General features: G+C 30.7%; 4 protein-coding genes and 1 long non-coding RNA gene across 5 annotated transcripts; 3 read left to right on the forward strand and 2 right to left on the reverse strand.

Moving 5' to 3' along the window:
- The first annotated feature begins 1,131 nt into the window (after positions 1–1,131).
- Positions 1,132–2,196, forward strand: LOC124825963 (uncharacterized). The gene has a single exon (XM_047298724.2). It carries the CDS (start codon positions 1,144–1,146, stop codon positions 2,194–2,196), a length of 1,053 nt encoding a protein of 350 aa, XP_047154680.1. The 5' UTR covers positions 1,132–1,143.
- Positions 2,197–7,482: 5,286 nt separating this feature from the next.
- LOC124825862 (WAT1-related protein At3g30340-like) lies at positions 7,483–9,998 on the forward strand. Its single transcript, XM_047298590.2, has 6 exons — positions 7,483–7,714; positions 8,098–8,160; positions 8,275–8,391; positions 8,496–8,913; positions 9,381–9,532; positions 9,632–9,998. Exons 1-6 carry the CDS (start codon positions 7,530–7,532, stop codon positions 9,810–9,812), a joined length of 1,116 nt encoding a protein of 371 aa, XP_047154546.1. The 5' UTR covers positions 7,483–7,529; the 3' UTR covers positions 9,813–9,998.
- A 1,214-nt stretch (positions 9,999–11,212) lies between these two features.
- Positions 11,213–15,503, forward strand: LOC124825900 (target of rapamycin complex subunit LST8-1). Its single transcript, XM_047298635.2, has 11 exons — positions 11,213–11,339; positions 11,533–11,684; positions 12,096–12,197; positions 12,286–12,398; positions 12,500–12,569; positions 13,010–13,087; positions 13,450–13,566; positions 13,652–13,746; positions 14,433–14,512; positions 14,597–14,656; positions 15,184–15,503. The coding sequence occupies exons 2-11, from the start codon at positions 11,577–11,579 to the stop codon at positions 15,309–15,311; spliced, it is 951 nt and encodes a 316-aa protein (XP_047154591.1). The 5' UTR covers positions 11,213–11,339; positions 11,533–11,576; the 3' UTR covers positions 15,312–15,503.
- Positions 15,504–17,481: 1,978 nt separating this feature from the next.
- Positions 17,482–18,978, reverse strand: LOC148198833 (uncharacterized). The gene is made up of 4 exons (XR_015786548.1): positions 18,396–18,978; positions 18,115–18,293; positions 17,952–18,039; positions 17,482–17,797 (listed from the first exon to the last, which is right to left on the reverse strand). It is a non-coding gene; the product is annotated as an uncharacterized LOC148198833 (long non-coding RNA).
- Positions 18,979–19,244: 266 nt separating this feature from the next.
- LOC124825861 (uncharacterized) lies at positions 19,245–19,820 on the reverse strand. Its single transcript, XM_047298589.2, has one exon. The coding sequence runs from the start codon at positions 19,812–19,814 to the stop codon at positions 19,341–19,343; it is 474 nt and encodes a 157-aa protein (XP_047154545.1). The 5' UTR covers positions 19,815–19,820; the 3' UTR covers positions 19,245–19,340.
- Positions 19,821–22,064: the final 2,244 nt, after the last annotated feature.

A 22,064-nucleotide genomic window follows, 5' to 3' on the forward strand; every position in this document is an offset into this window, starting at 1 on the left:
TAACGAAAACTTTTATAATTAAAAAGTCCAGAAAGTAAATGATAACTTACAGATTTAAACTTAAGAAATAAAGTGACATATGACCAATATAGTTAATCTTAACCTCTTGTGTTGCGATGTTATCTTTTTAAGCTCCTCAAAGGATTTGTTTGTTTGTTACTATGAAGAGGAAATGTTATATTTTTAATTCTTTGGAGTGTATAAATCGCCCTCCTTGCGCCAGTTATGAAGATATATATCATCCTTATTTTATAACATTTCTCTTTGACGTATATATGCATGGAAACACTTTTATGTCTTATATTTATCCAAAAAGACAAAAAATGAAACAGTAATGAGGAAAGGATAAAGAAAGAAAAGGACATTGATCTAATAAGGACAATAACTACTACTGTAAGTAACGCCTAAGCGTTTGTTTTTTTATTCAACAGAAACATCTAACCTAGTCTGCATCCTCGTTCTTAAAGATGGTAAACGTTGGAGCCAAGGATTATTTGGAACCATTCAAATGTCCTTATTTGCTTTTCTTTATATTTTAATTACCTTCAAATGTGCAGTTAAATCCTGAATTAGGAGATAAATCATTTCTTAATGTAGCCATACAACCAAAACAGGACAACTTTGCATATGATTATCAGATTGTCACCATTCATGACTGTGAAGGGGTGATTGTAACATACGCATTTGAATTATCTATATCATTCTCAACACATCTTTAGCTATAATTATCATATTTTTTAATGACCACAATTTTCGTTTAAAATTGTTCATTTTCTCTGAAGTGTTATTTAAGTTGAGGGATGGAAAAGGAGAAATATAACAAATTATTGGTTTTTTTGCATGATTAATAGTTCAAGTACATAAACTCTAAAATTTACTAATATTACAACAACGATAAAAGGGTGCGTCCTTTGTAAAACTTTGTGTCGATATCAACAACACGGCCTGCAATGGTGGCATTCTAAAATACACATAAATCATGCCCTATGTGTCATGCAGATTTTGGCATATTCTTATTTGTCCCTTTCGAAGAGATGAAGATGTTTTCCTTATCATTCAAGCTTATAAACCGTGTTCCCTTGAAGCTCAAAAGGTTCGGTAAGTCTCATAGGGGCATGTTTTGAGATTTCATAAGAAGCAAAAATGGGAGCAGTGAATGATGCAAACCGCAGCAGAAAGAAGTCATCATCAAGAGGGCACCACAGGTTTGTGGGGGTTCGACAAAGGCCATCGGGGAGATGGGTGGCAGAGATCAAAGACTCTCTACAGAAGGTCAGGCTTTGGCTTGGAACATTTGACACAGCTGAGGATGCAGCTAGGGCATATGACAATGCTGCTCGAGCCTTGAGAGGTGCCAATGCTAGAACCAACTTTGAATTGCCTGAAGCAACTTCTGGTGATGCTTCTAAGCGTGGTGATGGCAGTAGTTCAACCTTTGTGCCCAATTGCTCTGAACCCTTTTCTTTTGAGGATGTCAACGAGCCAAGTGAAGAAGCTGAAGGCCTTCTTGGTGCACTTAAGGCCAAGCTGCTTGATGGAAAGAAAGGAAAGTTTCACTTTCCATTTCTTCCTAATAGTGCTGCTTCCCCGCTTGTTCAATCTGGCTGGGTTTCAACATCAACTCAGAATGTTTGTTCCGCGGAGAAAGATTTATTGTTACCATCATCAGCCAGTAATACTGTCCTCTCAAGTATGAATGGAACTGGAGCCAACCCTTTACTTGGTGTTACGAGTACGTTAGAAACATCAAACACTTGTTCAAAGAGTGTGGTTATCCCAAATCATGATCACGAAGGTTCTGAAGGAAGAAGTTCTAGAGTCGACTCTCATCAACTTTGTCAAACTCCACCGGAGGCAACATGGTTCAATGAAGTGGCATATGAATTGCCTTGGCCTACACAATGTATGAGCCAAGTTCCTGATAATAATAATAGCCTTCTTGCATCTGCAGCCACCTTGGCATGGCCACTTTCTGGGGTGATTGAGTCCATTGATATGGCTTGCCCAGATCAAGGGCCATCAAATTGCAACAAAAGTGGCCAAATGATGAATATGGTGAGCATGCAGTTACCTCTAGTTGGTGGTGCAACTGAAGGGCTTTGGACATTGGAACAACAACAATTTGTGCAATATGAGAACAACAGTTGGTTTAGTTATAATGGCTCTTGGGATCCTCTCCTTTCTGAGCTAGCTTGATTAGTGTTAAATATTGTTTGTGAAAGAAATCTTAAGTTGTCAGTTCTTAATACTATTGATTTACCAATCATTCTTTAATTTTAATTTCATAATGTATCCTTTTGTGTGCTCAAAGGTTTAGCAATTTTCTTCCGTCGTGGGAAGTAATGTTTTGTGTTTTGGTTACGAAACTGAGGTTATATGTCTACTAAATTTGGAGTATGGTCAAATAAGGAAGTTATTTACCGAATATACTTTGGTTAAAATCAGTAAAAATTAGACGAGTTTAATTATATAATAAAACACAGTCTCTGTGATACAGTTACTTAATCACCCAATGGTCTAATTCACGTTCCTGTGTTCCCGAGGACACTATGCTTACTTGTTCCTGTCCTGCATAAAACCACGTTTAATTCTGTAAGACCCTATTTTATTTATCCTGATAAATCATGCCAGAGAATAATACTCCGAACAAACGGGAACATAATTTTTCTTTTTGGAATTCTTTTTATTATTATAAAAAATTTATTAAGGAGTATATCAATTTATATGTCTCACTTTTTTTATTTAATAAGTTTTTTTCTATAATGCTGTCAAAGAAAGGTTCTTTTGTAAATTTTAATAATGTTGACTAATTATAAGAAAATTATTAAAAAAATTCAGTGTCTCTCTTAATCATTCGCATCCAGTGGATTTTTTTTTATTGAATATTTGTTGAAAGCAGCTAATAAATTAATCAAATGCTTTTTCCCCCTTTAAACTAAGGTATAATCTTCCTTTTGGGCCAAACTTAGATATCTTAATCTTCTTTTCGTGACTTTGCCGCCCTTCTTTCGAAAAACGTTATTTTTTTTTGAGAAAAAAAGAACTGAAAATTTCTATTTAGCTTGAAATGAAATAACTATTTTATAAAAGATGGTCCTAATTTCATTAAAAAAAACAAATAATAATAACACAATTAACTACTCAAGTTAACATCCTATAGTAGAATTACACAAGCGTTTCTCAGTATCAATCTGTCCCTATAAGTATATGGTGGAGTTCTATGACTTTGCTATTTTAAAGAAAAAATAATTTCTTTTTGAAAAAAGAATATAATAAATTAAACTAAAAATAATTTATCAATATAGCAATATTAGATAGTATAAGTGATCTTGTGTGGCATAATATCTCTTCTAAATTGAAGGAATATGGTCGTATGCCTCGCCTTTTGGTTCCACTAGCATGTCATTCGTAAATTCTCTTGTGGTGAAATTAAAAAAAAAAAAACTGGAATAATTTAACAGGTCAAGCTTTATTCTTTCAATATCCAAATGATCTTTACTTGGTTTGCTGAGATTTATGTCACGAGGTTGAAGAGGGAATGGATAGTAATTAAATATTGTAGAATATAACTAATATTTAAGTTGTAAAATACAAATGTTATAGAATTTGTGCTATTTTTCATTAAACCATCTGTTGCATTCTCCACCAAGACAAGTAGGCCATGCATGCATGCATGCATATGGTTCCAGCATCATGATAATATTGTTTAATTAATTGGAACTTTTGTACAGTCAAAGAATATAATATCATCTCTTATAATCAAGATAAAGAGGACAATTATTTGCATCCCCATCTTTTCCTCTGCAAATTTGAATAGGCAAAGAATATTAATTGTTGGATTGTTATCTTAAATAAAAATCAATTGTTTTATACTTTTCAATAACCACCTTCAAAATATATTATCTTTAGGACAATCTTTATAAGATACTCCAAAGTATAATAAACTAGTTAAATTATTGGCTACTTTTAAAATATATTTTACATTTTGCTAAAATGCCCAGTGAGAATACTCTAACATTTTTTTTAATCTTTCTCAACTAATTCTTTACCATAAATCTATGACTAAAATAAATCTATGCCCAATGAGAATACTTGCAGAGGTGGAGCTTAAGAGGGGCGGGTGACATGGCCCATTTTTTAAATTTTTTTATATTAGGATTTTTTTAATTTTTAAAGTTTTTTAAAATATATGTAGTATAATTAAAAATTGAAAGAAATTAAATTAACCATCTTTTTATTTTTTTTATAAAGCATAACATTTAATATTAAAAATAATAAAATATAAAATCAAATATAATAAAGAATAAAAATATGTATTAAAATGTTTTTATTTTCTTTTTTATTGTCTTATCGAGTTTTCAATAAATTGTATTCATGTTTTAGTTCTTTTTTATTATATGAAGAAAAAGATAAAAAAGAAAACTAGGCACAAAATTATTATTTTTTTCTCATTTTTCTTTGATATATACTATTTTGGAATAAACAAAAAGTAATTTGTCCGTTTCACTTAATATTGAAATATTTCTTTAATAGTTAGTATTAATTTTTATCTCATAAGTATTTTGTATATTATTTTTTTATGAATATAAAAGAAAAAATAATTTATTATGACTTTTTTTCATAACCAGTTTTTAATTATATTGATTGTCATAGATTGATAGTACGTTGAGGGAATAATTGCTTTTAAATTCTTGATTTTGTTCTGAATTGATGACAGATGGGTCTAAGAATGTTGTGCTCATGGATAAAGAAAAAAAAATTCTGTAGGATTTTGAAACTGTTTTTACCTCTAATCTTTAGACAAATTACTTAGTTGATATTCCAAAAATTGAAGTTTAACTAATTAAAAAATTAGGCTCTTATTCAAGAAACTAGTGCTTACATATGCTGGAAATTAATGATATTTGAAGTGTAAACTCAATAAATGGCATTTATTTAAATTTCGGTGAAGTTTAAACTTAGTATTTTTCTTTATATTTGCTAAGCCATTTTCATATTACTTGAAAAGGAATTTTGGTGAACTTTAAACCTTGTATCTTTCATTATACTTGGTAAATCATTTTCAAACAATTACTAAAGGGAAAAAAATATTGAACTAGTTTTTCCTAAAATTCTTACATTAAATATATTTTTAACCTTAAACAGAAAGTCTATTTGGGTATGTGATGCATTTATATGTCATCTTCTTTATGCACTTTTTTTTATATATAAATTCTTCTATGTTATTTGTGCAATTAATCTATAAGTTAATTCTTAAACAATTTCTAGAATTTTAAAAAATAAATAATGTACATAAATAAAAAAGTATTATAAAATAATTAGTAGTATTACTTTTAAAATTTCAAAAAGGAATTGGAAAAACATATATTAAAATCTAGAGCTATCAAAACGGGTAACTCAGCTCAACCCAACTCGGTCCACCACGAGTTGATCACTTAGTGAGTCAACCCAACCCGGCTCACTTATTAGCGAGCTGAAAAAATTTGAACTCTGCCGGACCCACCAAGGGTTGGTGGGTTAAAGAGGTTGGCTCACTGACTCACTTAATTATAAGTTTTTTTAAATTAAAAATATATAATTTTTTTAAAAATGAAATGTAAATAAATTTCACTCAAATGATGTTAAATTACAAAGACAATTCAAAATAAAATAAAAAAATATCATACACTCCAAGCGTAATCCAAAAATAAAAACAAAAAGGTGAACACATAAGTTTTTAATATTGATAATTTTTGTATCACTTGTCTATCTATAATATTAGAGTCTTGAATAGATAAATCTATAATATTTTTCTCTCTTGAAACATCTTTTTTTTATCCCATCTACAGTATAATAAAAAAAATACTAAACTAATAATATTGAAACACAAAATAATAAATAATTAAATTAAATTAGGTGGGTTGGTGAGCGTCTACACGAGTTCAATCCGGGTAAGCCGGGTTGAAAACTAACTCGCATAAAAAAAATTACATTTTTTTCAAACCCAATCTAGCTCAAACACCTGATGAACCAGGTTGACTTGTGGGTTACAACCCATTTTGACAACACTATTAAAACCTAATCTTAAAAATATAAATAATTCTAATAAAAAGTAATATTTCCATTACATTACATAATATTATCAAATAATAACATTATTATTATTATGTGATATTTTTAAAATTCTATTTTATGATTAAATATGTTTACAGGCTTTTGTATATAAAATTGTAATTTAGTTTAGGATTAGATTTTGATATACCAGTTTTGTCAAGAATGGATATATATATATATATATATATATATATATATATATATATATAATCTAATTGTGTGAAATATTTTTTACATGTTAAAATATATTTCAAAGAAAAATTATCTTTGAAATGTTTCCATTATTTAACACATTTCAATTTAAATGTATGTTTAAAACACTATTTAAAATGTAAAAAGAAAATTATTGAGTTAATAAACTATATGTATTTATTTTATTGGATTAAAAACTATATGTATTATTTTTAAAATTTAAAAAACAAAGTATATTAAAATTTTGAATATAAAAAAAATTGAATTTGGTTTAGGAACTAAAATCATGTTTGACCATTTATTTTATTATATTTTATCCTATTATTCTGACTAAACCAGACCTAAAGACTTCATAACATATTTTAAAATCTTTATTGTTTGAGCGGTATTGGTCTCAATAGCAAAAAATAAAATGCTTCGAAAACCTTTTTCTTTTCTTCCAAAACTTTAAGCAAAATGTCTTAGCCGTCCAATATTTGAGCTTATATATATAGCACATTGGAGAATCTAATTCATAAGCCATGGCACCTGAAGACTTTGAACTTCTACTTCATTGGAGCCTTAATTTTCCATGCCTTAAATGTTTTCCCTGCTTTGGTCACCACTATATTATTCTCTTTCCTTTTAAGTGATTAATTTGGAACAAGATTTGACAATTTGTTCTGGCTTTCCATTAATTTGAGATGGTGCTGCTGCTCATCCTACTAAAGGGGAAAGTATTAGATGCCATGTAAACGAGGGTGAGAGAAGCATAATTTCTTGTGCAGTCACACCCTGAAGATGCCTACAACCCATTATAGAAGCTTCAATTGCCCAATTGGATGAAAAAGAAGAGAGACAGAATGAAACACAGCAACTTCCTGTCTAAACGACACAAATGCAAAAACACGTGGCCTATATTTGTTCATAATGTCAGTCATAGATCATGAATCAACCTATAAATATTTGTATCATCCATGATTCTGGAATAACTGCTGATGTTGAACGGAATCAGTCAAAAGAAAACTAAAGGAAGAGTATACATATTAAACTATTGCCAAAGCTGGTTGCTTAAAGTGTTGAATGAGACTGCAGAATTTAATCTTGCTTTCTTGCCACTTATTCTGGAATATTTGTTTTAAATAAATTCACAGGTAGCTGTCTGTGGCATTGCTACTATCACTTTTTCAGCCAAATAAAAATATAAGGAAGGGAAAGCATCACCCTGCCCCCATCAAGAGCAGTGGAAGAACTGCATTGCCGAAATGAAGAGTGGTTGTGATGAATGGAAGCCTTTTATAGTAATGATAGCAATTGATTTTTCTTTTGCTGTAGTGAATATTCTTCTCAAGAAAGTCCTTGAAGAGGGGGTGAACCATTTGGTTTTTATCACATACCGGTTGACAATTGCTACCATTTTCATAGCCCCTGTCGCCTACTTTAAAGAAAGGTTGGTAAACTCAATTTTTCTATTTTGTAGTTATCTTGTTTTGTGAGATGGGAAATTTATGACTTTGTGAACCTGCAAAACAGACCAAATTGCATCAATGAATGATTTTGAACTTACCCACTGAGCAACAATTTGTTTGTACATATTGATCTCAAGAATGTTAAGCTAGTAATTTATCCATTACTCTTGCATGACATTTTACAACCATGACCATGAATTTCTTATTTTCTTGAAGACTAATATCAAATTGCAAAAATGAATGATTTTGAACTTACCCGCTGAGCACCATTTTTCTTGAAGACTGTTGCTCAAGTGAAGCCATGCGTACTTGAAGGGAAATTAGGTTTCTTAAAACTATGAGTAACCATATGTTTTAATTGCAGAAACGACAGACCAAGGCTCACATTTCGAATTCTATGTTACCTCTTCTGCAGTGCCATTGTTGGGTTAGTAATATTTTCATTTCTCACTGGCACTTGTTTTCTCCTCGTGAACTTCCAAATTCTCTGTTTTTGGATGATTGTCGGGAGATACTTACTGAATACAACTTTTTTTTATAGGGCATCAGTCACTCAATACTTTGTCCTTGTGGGGATACAATATACTTCTGCTACCTTCGCTTGTGCTTTCATCAACATGGTGCCAGTGGTCACATTCATGATGGCATTACCTTTTGGGTATGAACCAAAATTCAAATATATACTATTCTTATGTTCTTTGGGAGCAAGCTACCAAACTTGATGCAGGGTAACCGTGTCCTTTATCCCTTTATATCTTACAGATTAGAGACTGTGAAAATCAAATGCAACAGTGGGAGAGCTAAGATTCTCGGTTCATTGGTGTGCATAGGTGGCGCATTGATGTTGACACTTTACAAAGGAAAGCCACTGGTTAGTTTTTCTCACAATGAATCCGCAGCTTCTATGGTCAAGAGTTCTGCAGTGAATATATATTCTACAAAGACAACGGAGAAATGGACTATTGGTGTAATAGCCATGGTTATAGGAACCATCTTTTGGTCTTCTTGGTATATTTTACAGTCAAAAATAAGCAAGAGATATCCATGCCAGTATTCTAGCACAGCCATCATGAGCTTCTTTGGAGCCCTTCAATCAGCTGTTATTTGCTTGTGCACTGACCACAACTTGTCCATTTGGGTTCTCAAGGGAAAGATACAAATCATTGCTTTTCTATATTCTGTAAGTTCACTTTTTCAAGTCAGGAGATAAAGTGTTTGGCAGTAGCATTCGAGATAAAAATGATTAAAAGCAAACAGGATAGAAATTACTATAAAGTGAGTTAATCACTCAATTTAGAGGACACAATTATCTAAATTATAGATGTGAAGGAAATAATCTAAGCTATAGATGAAAATTAGCCGTAAATATTACATGCAGATACCTGTAACATCTTAAAATACTAATTATGGATTTTGTCCTTGAGTCTAAGTTACTTATTTTAACTTTACAGAATCAAATCCTTTCTTTCGTGGTCTGTAAAAAGTGTGACAAATTCTTAGGCTATGTCTGGCTTTTGCGTGATGCTGTTTCCTGATTTGAGCTGTTGTGTTAAAATAGAGAAAAGATAAAAGCATCTAATAGTAATAATGAGGAAAGAGTAAACTAGAATTGGAAACAGTTGAATTTACGACTTGGTTTGTGTACAGGGGATAATAGGATCAGGTTTGTGTTTTGTGGGAATGTCATGGTGTGTGAAGAAGAGGGGTCCTGTCTTTACTGCAGCATTCAGTCCTCTTGTTCAGATAATAGCAGCAATGATTGATATACCTGTCTTGCATGAACAGCTCCATCTTGGAAGGTGAATTCGTTTACCTTTATATACAAAGTTGCACCCTCATACATAATATACACTCCTTCAACTGATCCTGATTTAGTTTTCATTTACCTGGTTGTTTAGTGTGATGGGATCCATCTTGGTGATTGTTGGATTATACATTCTTCTGTGGGGTAAGACCATGGAGATGAAGAATCGTGTGACAAAGTTAGTCCAAGAAGCTGAAGAAACCAAGGAACAAGAGCCGCAGCCGCAAATACAACAGTTGACAGTGTATGTTCACACAGAATCGTGTGATTCGTAGAACCACTGCCACCAAGTAGCGTTTATATATGTGTGTTCATGTCTTTCCTAACACTTTCTCCAAAGTTTTTAAGTTTTTATTTACTTAAACAACACGTCAAGGAATGTATAGAAGCTTATGGTTGATCCGTGTGCTCTTTGGGAATAAGGCCATGTACGGAAAAGCAACTACAATTGTGAAGTTATAAAGTCAAAATGTTATTACACTTCTAATCAAAACAAAGTTGTGCTAGGTGGTAATAAAGTAATTGTCTTATTTTCCTTTTTTTTCTTCAAAATCTAAGTTTAACGATTCTGTTTAAATAAATTTAAATAATAATATTTTATTTAAAATGCATTTAATTTATATTTTTAAATTTAAAATTGTTCTTCCATTTTTATTTTCAATTGGACTAAAATAGTCTGTTGATTCAATCTAGGACTTATTGGATTAATTTTTTTCTATTTAGAATTTAGATTGTGCACACACAATTTTTTTACTCAATATGTAATTCGACACGATTAATTTTTTTCATTTCCATTATATACTTATAAAAAAATTAAGTGAAATTGATATTTTAAGTAAAGACTGCAATTCATTTCTTTATCTTTGTAGTGTGTCAATATCAAACATATAAATTTTAAGTCTGTCAGTTCAAAAGAATATGCAAATTATGGTAAAGTCGTATAAAAAAAATACCAAACATTCATCAAGTATCTATACAAGGGCAACGGCTACCGTGGAGATGTGTTAAAAGAAAATACAGAACACGTCACAAAATTTTGATACTCATTTATTAACAAAAACAGAACATAGTTTCGCACAGTACTTTCCAGAATCTTGAAAATAGAGGAATCGCATCTTACTTTGGCATGCACTGTAAGGAGAAATGATATAAATATTTGTACATTGCCCATCAAATCGAATATACAACTGTAATCAAACAAAATTATAATAACATTTTTATTACTTTTAATGAAAAGGGCAAAGAAAATAGGTTAAACTTTCATATAAAAATAAAATTATATATTAAATAATACTATATGTTTTATATAAAAATAATATTTTTAGTAACAACTAAAATATATATTTTATGTTATAAAAATTAACCTATTTTATTCAACATATAAGCAATTAAATAATGTTGTAAAAAGCTAAGAATCAAAAGTAATAGTCTTTAATTTTAGAGAGACGGAAACAAAGAAAATTTCAAGAGAAAATAAAAATTTATTATCAGAGAAAAAATAAAAACATATTTAAGTCTCAATAAAAATCAGGAAAGATTAAATATTGATTAATTAATAATGTAAAACCGAAAATAACTTGTTGGGCTTTAGTTTGGACATGGACAAGTATCCAAAGGCCCAACCAAGAAGAAGAGGGGTAAAATCGTAAACAATTCTCTCACTAGTTCTTTCTAGTGCAAAACGGGGCGCTTTTGATGTAGGAAGACCAAAATGAAGTGGGGAATTGACTAGTGCGGCGCGCTCCTATTACCACCGTAGACGTGGCGGCGGCGGAAACACCGCGAGACGGCGATCTCATGAGGTTTGTCTTTTTTCCCACACTGTTCCGTATTCAATTAGGGTATTCTTGTGATAGTCAATTTGGGGTTATTTTCATTCACTCCGTTGTTTCTAGCAACATCTCATCGTATGTTCATTACTTTTCTTTATTTTCTTTCATACCATAGTTGTTTTTACCAATAAAATCACATTCCATATCGATTTTTGTTTAATAGATAAATGTTGGTTGAAAGAGGAAGAAAAAGAGTTGTATTGTAGAATGAGCCAACCAACCGTAATACTTGCAACTGCGAGCTATGATCACACCATTCGTTTTTGGGAGGCCAAGAGTGGCCGTTGCTACCGCACCATTCAATATCCTGATTCGGTTTGCCTTCATTATTCTCCTTCCTTTTTGTCATTTTGTTAGTGGTACTTCAATCATTTGTAGGTTTATCAGATCAAATCTCATAACTAGTATTTTTCAAAACACTTTATGATGATGAGACACATTATTTCTAAACATTTCTATGAAATTTGAGACCGAGTTAAACTTGCATAAACTTTTTGTTGTTCCCTCTTTAAGTCAATATTCTGCTGTTGAATGTACTGTGCCTCTTATGCGTTAGTGTTAATTATGGCGTGATTAAAAGTTTACTGTTTCAGTGCTACTCTGTATACCTAATGTTCGATGGTTGTTCTTACGTATTTCTAATTTATCAAGAAGGTTGTCCTTTCTTTTTTGGAATGCTTAAGTTCATAACTCGTGAACATATTTTGCTATATCTTATTTGTACAGCAAGTAAATCGGCTGGAGATAACTCCAGATAAACGCTACTTGGCTGCAGCTGGAAATCCTCACATACGATTGTTTGATGTTAACTCAAATAGTCCCCAACCGGTTTGTCTTTTTCAACATATACACTTACTTTCAGGCTAATCATTTCTTTTCTGGATTCAAACAACTTATGTTCCTGATTTGGTTGCAGGTAATGAGTTATGATTCACATACCAATAACGTTATGGCAGTTGGGTTTCAATGTGATGGTAATTGGATGTATTCTGGTTCAGAGGATGGCACAGTTAAGATTTGGGATTTGAGGTGAAGTATATATATGCAACATGTAATATAATATGTTTGTAATACGACTTGTGTCCTTAAATTATTTCTTTACAATCATTTCTTATATAACAAATATGCAGGGCGCCAGGTTGTCAAAGGGAATATGAAAGTCGTGCAGCTGTAAACACTGTTGTGCTGCACCCAAATCAGGTTAGGTTTCACCATTGTTTGGTGGCTATACAATTTATCCCTGACTTACAGGTTACATTGATCGTTGACAGAATATAGTGTGTTAGAAGATGTAACAAGTAATAATGAAAATAACTAATGCATTAATCAGATTAGTTACTTGGACAGAATTGATGTTACAGCATCCCTGCTTTAGATTTTTCATATTTTATTTTACATCATTTAAGGTTCATATAACCATCGGTTTAGTAATAGAGGTTTAGATCTGGATTCTGAAATACTTTCAATAGTAAGTGCTTGTCTATGTTTCATTGCATTTCAGTTGAAAAATGGGGTCATTGATACTGTTTCTTCAATGATAATTTTGCTATACCCAGATACATCAGACTGTGGTTCTGTTGGGTTCTTCTTTTTGTGGTTGGTTCTAATTGATCTGTTTTGTTTTCTTTGTGATCTAACAGACGGAACTAATATCTGGTGACCAAAATGGCAATATCCGAGTGTGGGATTTGACTGCAAATTCATGCAGCTGTGAATTGGTACGAGTTATGATGTTTGATGTTTTCTGTTGTATATGGATATCATTGTAGAACAAGATGCAAAATATTCTATTTCCAAGAAAAACAGTATTTACAAAGAATGAACTGTATAAAAATTTTAAACGCTGTAACTCTCCATACACCTTGCAAAAGCACTCCATGCTTCACCCAAGGATTTTTTTCTGAACTAATTAAATGGTGTATAGATTTTTTAATATTTTTTACTTTTTGAGAAATGTCATTCCCCAACTCCTTATGAGTATATATTCCTAATTCCTAAATGTCCTTTTGGAGAATTGTCAATCGCCTTTTGATAAATACTATAGATGAAACACTATTTTCAACATGTGGAAGAAATGTAGGTGCCAGAGGTGGATACAGCTGTACGGTCTTTAACGGTAATGTGGGATGGGAGCTTGGTAGTTGCAGCAAATAATCATGGGACATGTTATGTGTGGCGCTTGTTGCGAGGAACTCAGGTTGTGCCTTCACAAAAATATCAGAATGATATTGCCATGCTATCAAACTTTACTTGTTTGACCCAGTAGAGTATGTTGATTGCAGACAATGACAAACTTTGAGCCTCTTCACAAGCTACAAGCACACACGGGATACATCCTCAAATGTCTTTTATCACCCGAATTCTGTGAACCCCACAGGTTATAAATGTTATGCTTATATTTTACATATTTTTATTCCTCGACATCTTATTAATGTCAGCAATTGAATTGTAAAGTATTTGCAAAATGGATCAAATGTTAATGTTCTGTTTAGATAAAATGAAATATTGGCTCTCTTTTTTATGAAAATTAAGTAATGAAGTTGAGCGTAAGCTCTTTCAACATACATGTGTGCAACATGTTCACCTGCATGCTTTGTTGATGAGTATAATTTATAGGCTTTGGGAGACTGTTACCCTTTTAATTAAAGCTCTCGTTGGTGTTTTTGTTCTATAGCTAAGAAAGTACGGTGAAGCTACCTTTTGTTCTAAATCATATTCATGGTCCACTGTGTTGAAGGTGTGCTTCTCTGCACGTGCTTATTCAATATGCAAGTGGTCTAAGAATATTTAAATCTCTATACTTGTTTAAACTGGAAATGTGCAAGTTTAAATTGGAAGCACTTAACATTTAATACCGCACCTTGCTGGTTGCCCAAAACTGTCGACTGGATGGTTGCCTCTAGGTATAAGCATTTCTCTATATTTATATATCTAACCTTGACTGGATGAGGGTCCAGTTCAGCGTTCCATCCCAGTACTGATAATTTCTCTGTCAATAAGTATTGATGTATCTCATAGCTTCTGTAGGATTTTAATATTTCTTTTATGGTGTTATTATTTTAGGTACTTGGCAACTGCATCTTCTGATCATACTGTCAAAATATGGAATGTTGATGGTTTTACACTAGAAAAAACTCTTATAGGTAATTTATGAAGTCTTGTGATAATCAAGTGCTTTCTCACTTTTCCCAAAACTTCGTTGTCATTAAGTGAGGCTGTCTGACCAGGTCATCAACGCTGGGTGTGGGACTGTGTCTTCTCTGTTGATGGTGCCTATCTTATTACAGGTACTGAGTAATTTTTCATAATTTTCCACTTTTGTTATTAGCATTCAGCAACCAGTGTGAAATGGAGTTTAACTTAGAAGAGGTGTTATATGATATTTTCTACAGTTATTCCATGATATTTTTTTTACATCACATCTTTACACTATGATTCCGTGATCTGTAATCATTTGATAATAACTAGTGTGTTAATTGTGCTCTCTCAGAACATCTTTTTATGCGAAAGAGGGTAAAAAGGAAAAGGAAGCATTTAGTAGAAATTGTTGGTGTTGAAACATTTCTGTCAGCTATACATTTGAGTGGCCTGTCCACGTCGTTTCTTGTTTTAACTGCGTAGTGATTGTTTAGTGACCTATTTTTGAAAATTGCAAATGATAACGTTTCCCCCACACCTGCAAAATAGAGTCCTTTCGTTATCGATTATTGTGCTTGATAGCCAAATTAAACATATCTGATCTTAGAATTTATTAATGATCGAATATATATTACAATATAGTTCCATCTATTTAAGCCCAGTATTTTCGTTGCAGCTTCATCTGATGCAACTGCTAGACTCTGGTCTATGTCAACTGGTGAAGATATTAAAGTTTACCAAGGACATCATAAAGCTACAATTTGTTGCGCTCTACACGATGGGGCTGAACCCGCAACATCATGAGATAATGATCATGAAGTTATTTTCTCCTCAGATACATTTTGTTTTGTATATAATAATCTGTCTCTTTGGTTGTGAAGTTTACTTTAGTTCTTTGAACTGTAAAATCCTCTGTGAACGATAAAAGAAAATGTTGGAATAATCTTAATTGTAACATGAGAGTATTTCTAATATTCTTTATCAGAGATTTCTCAATCAGAGTGATCTTATCAAACTGCGTACAACAAAACAAAATATTAATTGCGCATCATTTTTCATGTAGATCAACTTCAATGATCACAATTGTATTAAAATAATCGTGAATAGATGTCACTACTCAGCCGGTTAAAGTTGCATATTAAGAGCATAGAATGATAAATTTCAATTTTTTCCCTCTAATTTAAGTAAGCTGTTTATTAAAAAAAGAAACATCTCTGAAGATGATAGATTATAACTGGGAAAAATTGACTTTGCGAATTTTTAATTTTGTTACATCTCATGTTATAAATTTTCAGTTGTTTTAAATGTGCGTTTGCTTTATTTATCCAAAAAAAATTAAATCTCTTTCTGCTATTTTGTCCAAACAAAAAATAATTTTCATTAAACGGCTTGTAACAAAAAGGAAAATGACACTTGAACAACCATTTTTGACAACATTTAGACACGCGCACACGTGTCAAAATCTGAGTGGTCCATTTTCATTTAATTTTTCCAACTGGACCACTCAGATTTTGACACGTGTGCGCGTGTCTAAATGTTGTCAAAAATGGTTGTTCAAGTATCATTTTCCTAACAAAAATTGATTATACATATAACTAATGATGAAAATAATATAATCTTTTTATCTACTCCAAATAATATATTCCACAAACGAGGACATATCTGACACCTTTTTGTTTAGAAGGGTGATCGGGGCGCTAACTTGTTACACCTTTGGAAAGATCAAACTAAACCTTGGAATTTACAGATCAAACTTCTTGCGTTAGACGTTGGAATAAACTTTTATATTCCGAGTCTTGTTAGATGGAAAATTGGTTTAATGCGATAAACCTTTTTCTATACTTTTATCACATATTATTTTTCTTTACAATTCTTTCTGTTAAACAACTTACAAAGTAATATTGTTACGTTTATAAGTAAACTAATGCTTTATTACATGGATAATTTGTTTGATTTAATTCAGATGTAAACATACATATTCTATTATATTATATATTAGAGCTGTCAAAACGGATAACCCAGCTTGATCCGGTCCGGTCCATCACAGTTTAGTTACTTGGTGAGTCAATTTAATCCGGCTCACTTATTAGCAAGCTGAAAAAATTTAAACTCAACTCGACGTTAAATGGATTGGCTCATTGACTCACTTAATTATAAGTTTTTTTTTAAATAAAAAAAATTATAATTTTTTTAATTCAAATTTAAATTACTTTCACTCTAAAATAATGTTAAATTCCAAAGACAATTCAAAATAAATAAAAGTATTATACAATCCAAGCGTAATCCAAAAATAAAGATAAAAGGTGAACAAATAAGTTTTGAATATTAATCATTTTTGTATCACTTGTCCATTTATAATATTAGAGTCTTGAATAGATAAATGTATAATATTTTTCTCTCTTGAAACATTTTTTTTATCCCTCATTACAATGTAATAAAAAAATGCTAACTAATAATATTGAAACACAAAATAATAAATAATTAAATTAAATTAGGTGGGTTGGTGAGTCAATCAGCTCATCACCAGTTCAATCCGGGTGAGCTGGGTTTAACTGAACCGAGTTGAAAACTAATCCGCATAAAAAAATTCCATTTTTTCAAACCTAATTTGACTCAAACTCGTTGTGGTCCGATTCACTCGCGATTACAACCCATTTTGACCGTGATATTGAACTATGTTAAATTCTTTTGTTTATTTTTTTTCTTAACCTAATTTTTCATTACATGTGAAATCATCCTAGTTAAAATAACATAAAGTAAAATTTATGTACTTGGAAAACTGTAATTCAACAATTAGTAATTAATATTTCATTAATGCACATTGAAATCAGCATCTTCGACTCTTTCTTTTTTTTTACATGTTTTTATAACAAAAACCAGTTTTCTTAATGTAAATTGTTTAACTGTCCATGAACACTTTTTTTCATGGTCTATACTGAACAAAGTAATCGCAAATAAACTAATTTTATAAAGAAAAAACCTCATTGAAAATTACTATTGCTTCTTACATTACATTACTGAACATGCAAAAACATTTTCATCGTTGAAGGTTTGATTGGGATAAATATGCTGGGTTGCATATTGAGGAGGATAACTATATATTATAATAGGTTCTCTGCGTTTTTCATTATCATTCACTTCTTTTCTGGGTTCTCTTCTAATCTCTTCCTTCATAATCTCAGCATGCTTACTTAGTTTCTTCTTCACAGCTTCAACAAGTTTTGCTCCTTCCACCGTTCCCTTCACAATGACCAGTGAGTTTTCTTTGTCCACCTCCACAGAATCAACACCTATATATCTCTTAGTGTCAAATTAAATATTACACTATTTTTACAATATGATCAATCCTATGCTATCTTAGATCTTAAACAACGTTACTGATTGTCTCTTCAGTTCATCTTTTTAAAAATTTTATTGTGACTTTTAGTGAACAAAAATATCTACCTTCCATCTTCTCAATCTTGTTCTTGACATCTCGTACACAGCCTTCGCAATGGATATATATCTTGAGCACTACAGTTTTTATTTTAACCTGCTTGCAATAATAAAATAATAGATAAGAGACAAATAACAATAATAATAATAATAGAAAATTTAAAATTTACACCTGCTCCTTTTTTTCTTGGATATTTTTCTGTTTGTCTGGTTTTGGTTTTGGTGAAATTAACTCAACGTTCTTGCTGTATTTCTTTTGAAGTCTTTCCAAAACCAGGGAAGGATTATTCACAGCTTCACCTTTTACAATCACCCTCTGTTGTTCTTTGTCGATTTGAACTTGTTTTACTCCTAAACATGGTATAAACATGACATTTCTTAATTACATACTAACAAGAACACAAACACGAACACATGTATTATTAATAAAGATATGCAGTGAAAAAAAATTACCTGCCAAACCTTTCAAACACTTACAAATTTTGTCTGAGCAACCTTCACAATGCACAAGTGCTTTTAAAATAATAGTCTTCTCTGTTTCCTTCTTTTCAACATTTTCTTTCTTTTCCTCCTTTTGTTTAAATAAAAACAAAACAATAATGTGAACTACGTAATATTTTAAACAAATACACAGAGAAATGTGATTTGGTTTGTAGTTGAAGAATAAAATGCAAAAGATAAGATTGATTAAAATAATATATAAAGAAGTAGATGTTGCTTACATTCTTCCCCATGGCCCTCACTCAACTATGGTATGGCATGATACTTACTGTCAGAGCTTGTAAATTTATATACTCTAATCATTATACCACTTACGGTAGATATATTTATTGGCATCACTTACATAGAAAGATGGAATAATATTGAATTTGCATAACTCAATATCAATGTATTCATTAATGTCTTAATGTTCATTCAAATTCATATCTAGAAGTTCCGAAATTGCCACAGAACGTATAATGTTTATATTTTAACGTTCATTAGTAAATTTTAAGGAAAATATCAATATAATAAAAGCCAGAAATAAATTAAGGAGATTTTGTATACATACGTACACATACATATATATCATGAAAATAAAATGATACCAATAGTGAAACTTTAAGGCATCAATGAGGCAGTGTTTACATACATACATACATACATATATATATATATATATATATATATATATATATATATATATATATATATATATATATATATATATATATATATATATATATATCATTAACACGAAGATTACAGTTTTACTTACACATAAAGATCTTAAATATGAGTGAACTAACAAAGAAAAGAACATAAATAATCCAAAAATCATATCAGGAAAACATATGGTTATTGAAGCAAACATGGAGCAGAGGTTTAAGATTGACAAAAGATGTTTATTCCTTTGCATTAGAAGCGAGATTGATGGTCACTTTTGGAAGCTTCTTTATCTTTCTTCTTTCCCTTCTTTTCAGCAGGTTTGTCAGCCTTGTGGTGGTGGCTTTGAGGAGGTTGAGCTTGATCCATGAAATCTGAGATATCGAAATGCACACCAGGGTCATTAGCGTGGTAGCTACCGCCATACATGATGGAATTGTTGACGGCTTGGAAGTTGCTGTTGATAAAGGTGGTCAATGCTTCAGACTCACCAACACTAGTTTTGCCTGATTTTTCATCTAATTCACTTCGCAGTGTTGCTCCATCGTTGGTTCCTGCAAGGGTAATGATCCTGGTGTCATTTTCATCCTCCTTCTCCAAATGGTGGGTGGAGTTGTTATCAGTGACACGATGAGTGATTGCAGACACCATTTTTCTGATTTCAGTGTCCAAACTTTTGTGTTTGTCGCCTTGCGCAGGAGGAGATTGAGCTGATTCTGAAGGCATGGCTGGCTCAACAACAAAAGTGTGTAAGAGAGTTGAAAACATGATTTATTTATATTGCAAGAGGCGAAAGAGTTATAGTTAAGTTCTTGTGCGAATAACTTAAAGTGTGTGGAATGACTTGAATGAGCAGAAAAATAAGCTAAAGAAAGAATTGGAATTGCTTGGCAATGAGTTAACTTGTTATACTTGTTTATCTGCCATGCTTCAGTCCTTACCATTTCCACGGGAAAGAATCGTTGCTTCTGCATGGAAACTTTACGTACACACTTAAACAACTTCTTGGTTTTCGAAATCTTCTGAACCCTCCATCACCATCTTTCACATTCTTCTTTTCATTTTACTTTCCATATTCTCTTAAGTTGTTGAAGTATTAGTGTTCTCTATAATCAACCATGTAGATTATATAATATCTTATCAGTTAATCACTCATCATTTATATAATAGTTATAGATTATTTGTAGAATATGTTTCATGTAGTAGTTTAATATTATTAAATTTTCAAAAAAATTCATTTATTTGAATATTTAGAATATATAATAAATTAAACATTTTATTATTTGTAACTAAAATTTAATCATAATATCTGAAAAACCATCATTAAAACTAAAAACTTATTAATTAAAATAGGTTTGACATTCCAAAAAATTTTAACATTTGTACTTCAATATTTTAATTTATTTTATACATCGTCAAAAAGTTATATAAAATAAATTAGTCGTATACAGTTAAAATACTTTTAGCTTAAAAAGAACTTTTAAACTAAAAGATGTATTTTTGCAAAAATATTGTAGCTATTATGCTTAATACTAATTAGTAGAACGATTCTATTAATCCAAAGTGTTATAATAGGATTAATGTAAATATTTAAGACAAAAAATATGGTACATTGGAAAGTAAAATAAATATAATTAGTATAATTTTATTTATAGAAAATATTAAAAGAGTTTAAAGGTTTAAAAGTTAAACTTGAAAATAATCTCAAATTGAATTTTGTCAATAAAATAAAATAAAATAAAATAAAAAAATTAATAGCGTATTAAAATATTGATTTATATAATTTACATCTATCTTGTATTTCATCAAATACTTATAATTTAATAAATTGAGTTAATACTTATGAGTTGTCAATTGTTACGAAATTTCTCCCACGTAATTAAGGTTGTAGAGAAATACTACTTTCTCTACAATCATTTCTGGTTTAAGCATTGAACTTCCTTAAAGGATATCTAGTCACTTAATTAAACAATATATAAAATCTATATTGTTGAAGTTTTCATATATCAAACTCATCCACAAACAATCTCTATCAGTAAACTTCCTAATCAATGAACAAAAATATATAAAAATGAAAAAACTTATCTTAACTTAAAATCACATACTCTTAAACAAATTATTTAGCACAAAAGAGAAACTTTTGAAAAGTCTTAACTTTCTTTTAAAAAATCTGATTTGAAAATCAAACATATTGATGTAGACTTGAACTAACATATATTAATGTTTTCAAATTTAATCATATACTTAAAAAATAAATAAAGAAGTAAACATATAAAAAAATTCTCACATCAAAAGTTTTAATAGGTAAAATTTAACGGATTTTCTATTTTATCTTCTATTGGTAACTGACTTAAAAAAGAATAAGAAGATGACTAAAAATATTTTAAAAGAAAATAAAGGAAATTTAAGAAGTTTAAGTTTGAAAAAGATTGTTGTTTTAAAAATAAAAATAAAATTTATTTTAAATTTGCATATATATATTTTGATCTAATCTCTTTATTTAATACTTCTACAAGTATAAATATTATTTTTCTTTTATTTTAAAATTTGATTCCTTAATACTTCTGAAAAGTCTTTATAAACATCTTACCAAAAAAAGCAATTATTGACGTTATCTTCCTTCGTTATCTTTCTGTAATACCAGAGTGAAAGATTCAATGTTTTTGGAACACGTTTTTTTCTTTTAGGTTTAATGTGTTGGTAGGTTTCTATTTTCGGCGTGAATCTTAAATAGGTCCTTTTTCTTTTCAGCGTCTTAATTGAGTTTTTTTTTTTGTGTAAAATTGGAGCAATTAAGGGTTTGCCGTCAAATTGAACAAACGGCCGTTTAAGTTTGGCCTCCGTGGTATAGTCAGTGTATTCATTAATCTGATGTGCATTAAAAACGAATTTTGTATTAAAGATTTGGATTGCACAAATGTGGATGCAGATTTAGGGAAAGGCAAACTGGGCAAAGCATGTTGGCCGAACGGATCT

Source organism: Vigna umbellata, chromosome 5 (genome assembly GCF_029865625.1).
Source record: "Vigna umbellata cultivar VRB3 chromosome 5, Vumbellata_1.0, whole genome shotgun sequence".
In the NCBI taxonomy this organism is placed as follows: Eukaryota; Viridiplantae; Streptophyta; class Magnoliopsida; order Fabales; family Fabaceae; genus Vigna; species Vigna umbellata.

Coding starts and splice junctions, on each gene's coding strand:
- LOC124825963 (XM_047298724.2), top strand. CDS start 1,144: ATGGGAGCAGTGAATGATGCAAACCGCAGCAGAAAGAAGTCATCATCA.
- LOC124825862 (XM_047298590.2), top strand. CDS start 7,530: ATGAAGAGTGGTTGTGATGAATGGAAGCCTTTTATAGTAATGATAGCA. Junction 7,715..8,097: donor GTCGCCTACTTTAAAGAAAG/GTTGGTAAACTC, acceptor TTTTAATTGCAG/AAACGACAGACCAAGGCTCA. Junction 9,533..9,631: donor GAACAGCTCCATCTTGGAAG/GTGAATTCGTTT, acceptor CTGGTTGTTTAG/TGTGATGGGATCCATCTTGG.
- LOC124825900 (XM_047298635.2), top strand. CDS start 11,577: ATGAGCCAACCAACCGTAATACTTGCAACTGCGAGCTATGATCACACC. Junction 13,088..13,449: donor ATTCATGCAGCTGTGAATTG/GTACGAGTTATG, acceptor GAAGAAATGTAG/GTGCCAGAGGTGGATACAGC. Junction 14,657..15,183: donor TGGTGCCTATCTTATTACAG/GTACTGAGTAAT, acceptor TTTTCGTTGCAG/CTTCATCTGATGCAACTGCT.
- LOC124825861 (XM_047298589.2), bottom strand. CDS start 19,814: ATGCCTTCAGAATCAGCTCAATCTCCTCCTGCGCAAGGCGACAAACAC.